The 7690-nt window shown below is 51.3% G+C and overlaps 1 protein-coding gene across 10 annotated transcripts; it reads right to left on the bottom strand.

Moving 5' to 3' along the window:
* Nucleotides 1–238: 238 nt before the first annotated feature.
* On the bottom strand, nucleotides 239–6588 carry PSRC1 (proline and serine rich coiled-coil 1; the record flags this gene model as incomplete). 10 transcript variants are annotated; one of them, XM_081026284.1, is made up of 8 exons in its annotated part: nucleotides 6519–6587; nucleotides 6080–6137; nucleotides 5868–5988; nucleotides 5048–5489; nucleotides 4573–4687; nucleotides 4231–4482; nucleotides 3826–3919; nucleotides 243–372 (listed from the first exon to the last, which is right to left on the bottom strand). In XM_081026284.1, the coding sequence occupies exons 2-8, from the start codon at nucleotides 6096–6098 to the stop codon at nucleotides 243–245; spliced, it is 1173 nt and encodes a 390-aa protein (XP_080882410.1). In that variant the 5' UTR covers nucleotides 6099–6137; nucleotides 6519–6587. The 10 variants fall into 10 exon arrangements, with proteins under 10 accessions (XP_080882415.1, XP_080882410.1, XP_080882412.1 ...); XM_081026286.1 differs by having other exon boundaries at nucleotides 5048–5513; nucleotides 5931–5988; XM_081026287.1 differs by having other exon boundaries at nucleotides 5931–5988; nucleotides 6519–6586.
* Between the last annotated feature and the right edge of the window lie 1102 nt (nucleotides 6589–7690).

Here is a 7690-nt window from a genome sequence, read left to right as displayed (position 1 = left end):
CCCCTCTCCTCTCCCTGGACTGCCACATGCTGCAGCCCAGGTGTTTGCTCAGTTTGCTGACCCAAAAGTGCTTCATTTCTCTGCCCGACCCGCACGTGGGGAAGGCCAGTCATGTTAAGTTGCGCTTCTTTACTGTTGTGTGGGTAGGACGGAGAGGAAGAGGAAATACAGTGCTGACTCAGTTGCTCCAAGCACAGGTCTCAAGTCTGGGTTCTGGGGTCCACTCACCCATCCCCCCAAGATCAGATAAACCCCACTCTGTCTGACTTGCTGTGGCCACTGAGACGTTCTATTTTTAACCCCTTCCGGGAATTGGCTCTCTTCTTCAAAGGACCAGGTCCTGTTCCTCTTTCTCCCCCGACTCCCAGCTCCCTGCGAAGAGAGAGTTAATATATATATTTTATTTATTTGCCTTTTGTGTTGGGGTGGGTTTGTGTCCAGTCCCGGGGGTGTGATGTGGCTGTTACAGGTGGGGTGTGTACCCAGCAGTCCTGGCATGGGGAGCTGAGGCCCTTCCCCTTGCTACAGACTGTCATCTCCCCGCCTCTCCCCTCCCCTCAGTTTTGCCAACTGCTATTCATTTGAGTCACCACTATGCTAAGCATGTATTCCAGACTTGTCACAGACTTTCCTCTGGAACAGGTGGCTAAAAAAGAGGATATGGGCAGGAAACATGCTCCTGTTTGTCATTTGTAAGGCTGATTTCTGGCTTTCCTGCCAAGGATCCTCCCTGACCTCTCCCCTCAGCAATTCCTGCAAAGGGTTAAAAATTTAACTGGTTTTTACTACTGATGACTTGACTGAAAAAAATACAAAGATGCTGGAAGCTAACTTGATACTAACCGTCAGATTGTACAGTTTGATTGTGATTGTAAATATGGTAGGGTTTTGTGTTCTTTGTTTTTTTGTTTCATTTCCCCATACTACTGAATAAACTAGTTCTGTGCGGGTTGAGCATCATCAACATGCACTCCTGTTTGGTGTCCTGTCCTTCCAGAGGGAGGGAGGCCTGGTCCCTGGAAAACAATAGCAGGAAGGGCCAAGAGGTCATGGGACTCAGATACCAAGTGGCTGGTGAGCTAGCCCCTTGTCCGATTCCCCCAACAGTTTTTTTCTCCCCATTAGAAGTGAAGCAGCTACTCATACCCTAGCCAACTGTGTGCTCTGCAACATTACTTCTATTCCCAAGTTTGGGGAATTACTTGTATTTCCAAGTTCTGTTCAACAAACTAGATAGGGAGTTAACCTGAGGGCAACAGAGGGGAGTGATTAAGAACACAGACCTGGGAGCTAGATTGACTTACTCTCTCTTGGCCTTAGTTTGTTTGCCTGTAAAATGAGGATGATTTTGTGTAATTGAGCTTTTATGAGAATTAAATGTGTTAACACATGTAAAGCACTTAGAACAGTTCCTAGTGCATAGAAAGAGGCCCGTGAGCATTGGCTTCCCTCTTTGTTGCTACCGGTTGGGGGCAGGGGTCGAGTGCATAAAGAAAAAACAGAAAGCGAGACCAAAGGGGAGGAAGTAAGCAAGTAGCTGAACAAGGGCTGCTGTGGCCAGCAGGCCTCCTCCCTAGCTGGCACTGCCTACTGCATGTTGGTCAAGCAGGTTTGGAGCGGGATGGGGCTGGGGGTGGGTACAAAACTCAAGACTGATCGAGGGCCAAAGGGACGTGTCTTGTCCTCTCCGGCCACCAGGTGGCAACAGCACAGGGTCTGCCGATCCTTTTGCTTCTAACGACCGGACCCGCCAGGGCCTGGCCCACACGCAGGCCACACCTGCCATTTGCTGGCCACACCTAAGTGTGTGCCTCGCTTGCCCTCCTTCCAGTGCTTCTGTCAGAGCGGGAAGTCACCAACAGGCCCTACTCACTAGTGTGGGACGCAGCTGGGAAACACACCTGAGGTGTTCTTGCCTCTACCAAATTGCTCCAGAACCAAATACTCAATGTGTCTCCACACCCTCTCCCCTAACTCAATTCTTGGAATCCCAGAGGCTGCAGGAGTAGCTGCAAGAGGCTGAAGAGAAAGGTGAATGTGTAGGCAGCTGTCACTGTGACACAGGTGAAGGTAGGAAATGAACTTGAAGATCAGCCAGAAAAAGAAGAAAACAGTGAAAGGCCCCTGGCCTGGGAACAGAGGGAGGCGTTTCAGTGCCTAAGTTGGGCGCTTATGGGCATATAAGAGTGGGGGGTGGCACCAGATGGCACTCCACTATCTTTGCCCAGTTGCCAGCTGGCTTCCTTGAGTCATGGCCTCCCCTTCAAAGAGTAACATTCTCTCAAAACTCACAAGGAATTGAGTTTGTTCTGGTTGCAAAAGTCAAGGGCTGTGGGAAAAGGGAGACCCTTAGTTCAATCTCTTAAATGAGTCTTTGTTGTTCATTCAACAAACACTCATCTTGCACACAAATATTTTTTCCATAAACGAAGGAAATTCTCTGCCACATACAAATCACAACGCTAGACACTGCAGGGAATCATAAATCCTGGGGCTGCCCCTCAAGTCTATTAGGGGAAATAAGAGGAGAACACCAACGATGCCAGTGAAGTAAGGTAGAACATGAGAGGTTTTCCGCTATCTTCTACCTGAAGCAACCAGCGAAGCTGAATACCACAGTACCCAACAAAAGGTCCCTTCACCCCATAAGTACAGCAGACAAGATGCTGAGGAGTTCCTAGGAGGATCCATTCTCTTGTCACGAAAGGACACCCAACTTTAACATATAAATAATATATAGACCATGGCTTAATAGCTTCACCTATTGTGAATTAAGCTATACTTAATTTGATCTGGACCTTTTAATAACATACAAATCCTGGGAAAAGACAGCCTGTTTCCTATCTAATGCCAAAAAGAGGAGTCATCACAGCTTGATTAGGTGGCCCTATCTAGACCCTGCCTGGGAAGCCATTCCTGGCTTCCTCATTGGAATTACATAGGTATTTATTACCAATTTGTTAGAAATCAGAGCAAGATTCTCTTTCACATATACAGAGAATATAAAAATATAAAAATACATTTATTTTATTTTAGAAAAATGCAAGCCAACAGAGTAAGCTTATCATAAACTGGCCTGTTTAAAAGTCCGGATTCACAGGGAAAATGTTCGGAAGCCACGTGGCTGCCTCTGCCTTTCCAGACAGGCTGGATGGAGTTCAGTAGAGGAGGTAATTCAGGAGGAGAGCAGGGAGGTTATCTGGAGGTCATTCACATGTAAATGTCCAGTGAACCACTGCCTGGGAAGGAGATCAAACTCGGGGGCTGAACATAAGAGCGGGGGTAGATGAGGACAACCCACTCTTCCGCATTTCTTTTTTCCTGTTTGTGAATCTCATTGCTGGGAGGCAACTTCTTTCCCCTGGTCTTCTTTCACCCCCCTCCAGTTCAACCCCAATCCACCCCGTCTCTCATGGTCTCTACTACTGGGGCACCAGCCCAGGTGGCATCTCTTCCTCTTGCCCCTGGGCCAGAATCTGCTGAAGTGAGGAACTGCCTCCAATGAGAGGGCTTGGGAGGCCGCGGAGAGTGAGTCCAGGCAGTAACTGTAGTAGTCTGCTACTGAATCCTGGCTTGCTGTCCTGATCTATTTACCTAGAGAGACAGGAGGAACTGCTTTATTGCTCTTCTTCCTCAAGCCCATCTGTTACCCGGCTGAGTTCAAATTCCTCGGGGTAGGAAGACATGGGACACCCAGACCCTCCGGGCTCCCCTCCTTGTCCCCAGTTTGCCACACAGGAATCAGGACTGATCTACGACTTGTGCATAACAGCTCAGAGGCCCAGATGACAGTGGAGAAAGAGATAGCATCTCGACCAGTCTTACCTGGTAGGTCCGGCAACTGCAACTTTCCTGGGGGGCTGCAGATTACTGCGAGTGGTACCAGTGACAGAAAGAGTTGGTCGCTGGGAAACAGGAACTTGATGGGAGTTAGCAAAAGAAATGAGTTAGCAGCAAGTTCACGGGACCTTCCAAAAAGAAATACTGGATGAAGGCAGAGTTTGGGATTACTGCCTTTCCTCCCACCCACGTTATTTGGAAACCAAGACTCAGAACTCTTGGCCTAGGCCCAAATTCTCTCCTTAACTCAGTCTGGCCTTCTTCAAACAGAGCTGTAATGAAGATGGAGAAAGTGGTCATTGTTACCATCTCTGGGAGGTATGATCTACCTGGGCAAGAGTAGGTCTTCTTCCTCCTGACTTCTTACCCTTACTGTCCATTCTTCCTCACCTCTGTGCCCTGTGGTGCTTGGTCTTGGAAGTCCTTTCCGAGTTGACAGAGAATCTGGAGCTAGGGCACCTTTGCTGGGTGGTATACTCCGGCTGGTGAGTGGCACCCGGCTGGCAGGCCTGGGGATGGCCGAGGGAGCAGGCAGTCGACTAGAAGGTTTAGCAGCTGCTCCCTGTGGCCGAGACGGGCGCTGAGAGTTGCTAGTAGAAGGCTGTGGGGCCAAGACTGGTCTGACCACGGGGGTAGGTGGGCCTGGTGCAGAGGAACAGAGGAATTTAAGGGTAAATTCCACATCTTCCCTACTCCCACTCACCCACAGCTTTGCTGCCCAGGTCTTCTCACTTGCTGTTGCTCTCCCATTGGGCCCAGCTTTTCCCCGGATTGGAGGAGTTGATCGGGAAAGAGGAGAAGATGCTGGGCTTTTGGATGTGGGGAACAGATTGCAAGTGGGCGACTCCTGAAACAGAAAAAGAGACACGAAAAAAAAAAGGGACTAGAATGGAAAAAGAATCCGTTCTGCTGGCTGGTTGAGGGATAGAGGTGGAGAGTTGCCTAGATCCCAGTAAAAAAGGGCAGAAGTAAGCTGCCAACATCATCATCATCACTAGTACCATTTATTGAGAGTGTATTACAGACATTAGAGAGCTATGCACACAGTGGTAAGTGCATGGCTTATGGTATTTTGTTTAATTCCAATAATTCTACAAGGTAGAATTTTACCATCCCCGTTTTACAAACAAGGAAACTATGCCATGGTTGTACCAAGTCACACACTGTGTCCGGGGGCACACATCCAGCCCAGACCCTCCAAACTCACCCTCTTCACGCTGGAGGGCCTCTTTCCAGAGGTTGCCCGAAAAGCCCTGACTGACCCCTTCTTATCGCTGCTCCGCAGTCGGGGTGGCACGCTGCTTGGGGAGGGGGTACTCCGAGCCAAAGAGCTCACAGTGGGCAGCAGGTCTCGGACAGGACTGTCCTTCAGCACAAAGGTCTCCCGCCGAGGGCTGGGCTTCACCCTTCGAGGTGCGGAGCCCGCGCCTGTACTCTCCTGCTCCTGCAGGGCACACTGCTCCAGCTGCGCTGCCAGCCTGTTGGCCTCATCGAGAATCTCCTCCAGCTTCTCTGGGCTGAGGCGGCCTAAGCTGAACCTCAGACCTTGGGGGGTGGGGGCCACCGCATTTGGGTCACTTCGGTGGGAGAGGCCGCGTCGGAGCGGTTTCTCAGACGTCACCAACACTGCTACGTCTTCCTCCTCACGACTGAGACAGAAAACAAACCAGGCACTGTGCCCACATGGAAGAGAACAGGAGACTGTACAAGGGAGACTGGGCAAAACCGCACAGAGCCAGAGAAACAACCCCAAACCCTGACGCCCATGCTGGCTGTGAGATCTGGCCTCTAGATTTGAGAGACTGGGTTCGGTGAGGCCTGATAGGCCGGTAGCATTTACTGACACCGGCAATTATGCCAGGATGGAGATGCAGCAAATCCACTTGCCCTCTTTCTTAACTCCCTGCAATCTCATTCCAGCTTCTCCCTTCTCCCAGGAATAGTGTCATAGAGGCCCAAGAGAACCAGCCACCCAGCAGCCCCAGCACATCCAGCCTTGAGACCCAGGTTTGAGACCCAAAATTCACCAGTAAGGGGCTAGAGACAGAGGCATCGGTGGAGGAGAGTAAGTAGGATAAAGAGGCTGGTACCCGTCAGATGGTGACAGCCCTCCGAAGTCCAAGGTCTCATCCACTATAAACTTCACATCTGTAGGGGAGTTAAGAACGAATGCCAGCCTTGTGTCCCTAACATGGCTCTCCATCACAGGGCCTCAATCTTCCCTCCAGGGCTCCCTTACCTTCTTGCAAATCTCCCATGTTCCAGCCAGCAGGAGCAGGAGTCAGCTTAGATCCGAACTGGAGAGAAAACACACTTCCCTCAGATCTCCACCCTACCCAAGGCTCTCAGCTAGGGTGCAAGCCAGGGCGTTGGGAGTCATGCTGGAAATAAAGCAAGCCTCCCAGGAGCAGCACCTGCCCCTGTTACTACCGTTCCCTCCGGGAAGGTGCGGAGAGCTCCCCCTGCACTCCTATCCCTCTCCGCAGATTGCCCTCCCGTCCCCCAGGCGACCACCCGGCCTCTCCTCACTGGGGGCGGTCTGCGCGCCCTATTATCCTTCCTGCCACCATCCTACGGGTTCTTCGTCTCCCCAAGCCTCCTTTCCACTCCCCGCAGCACCCCAGCCACGCCACACCTCCAGCTCAACCTCAGTTTTCACTTTCCGCCCCCCCACTCACCTCCCGTGAACTGTGCTTTCTTCGCACAACTCAGTCCCGGGAATCAACTCCGAGGGGGCGGGGCTCCTTTCGAATCTCTCCGGCCCACCCACTCCTACCACATGTGCACAGTGATTGGTGGATCCCAGCATCCCCCGCCCCCAGGGGGCGGGGCGACAGCGGGCCGCTGGCCGGAAGTCCGCCGGTGGGGCCGTGTGGAGAGCTAGCCATTCCAAGGAAGGAGCGGGGAGGTCGCGAGCGCGCGCGCGTGCCCGGGAGGCCTTTGCTGGCCGATGAGTGTGGGTTTCGCTCCCTGTCATCCCTGCTCCTCTCCCTCCCGGAACTGCTAGGCGGAGCCGGGGTGTGTAGCCCCGGGGACCGGCATGGTCACCTGATGCCTTTCTCGGCTGTGGGCCCAAAAGCTAACGCTCTGACTGAGAAAATTCGTTTCCTCAGGCTCACTCCATACGCGAGCGCCGCGTTTGCCAGACGTCCTCAGTGGCGATTTTTCCAAGCTACGGAAGTATCGAAACACTGATATTTTAGGTATATCGAGGTTCTCTAGGAAGTACATTTTCCATGGCTTTTTAGGAGAGCACGTTCAGACCCTTAGGCAGCCAAGGTGTAAAGAAAACAAGGGTCTTCTCAGACAGGGCCATTTGGGTTCAAATTCAACCGTGACTCCTCCGTTTACAAGTGACGCAAGCTTGAATCAATTTTTATTTATTTTAAATTAAAAAAAAAATTTATTGGGGAATGTTGGGGAACAGTGTGTTTTTCCAGGGCCCATCACCTCCAAGTCGTTGTCCTTCAATCTAGGCGTGGAGGGCGCAGCTCAGCTCCAAGTCCAGTTGCCCTTTTCAATCTTTAGTTGCCGGGGGTGCAGCCCACCATCCCATGTGGGAATTGAACCCGCAACCTTGTTGTTGAGAGTTCGCACTCTAACCAACTGAGCCATGCGGCCACCCCAAGTCAATTTTTATATTTGACCCCTCGCTTTATCCATGAAGCGAAGATCGTGACCGTTAGTTTCATGGTTGGATGAAAATTACGAATATCAAGTTTTATACCCTGCAGGTCAGGGGCTTTTGAGGGTGTGTTTGTAACTTGCTACCTCTCAAAGCTGTGTTTGTAAAACACTTAAGCCCACTTATTAGGGATATTCTTTCTGTTGTTTCCAAGTGTTGCCTGTG

This window comes from Rhinolophus hipposideros, assembly GCF_964194185.1.
Source record: "Rhinolophus hipposideros genome assembly, chromosome: 19".
Classification (NCBI taxonomy): Eukaryota; Metazoa; Chordata; class Mammalia; order Chiroptera; family Rhinolophidae; genus Rhinolophus; species Rhinolophus hipposideros.
The sequence above is the reverse complement of the archived record's forward strand: the minus strand, read 5'-3'. Positions and strand labels throughout refer to the sequence as shown.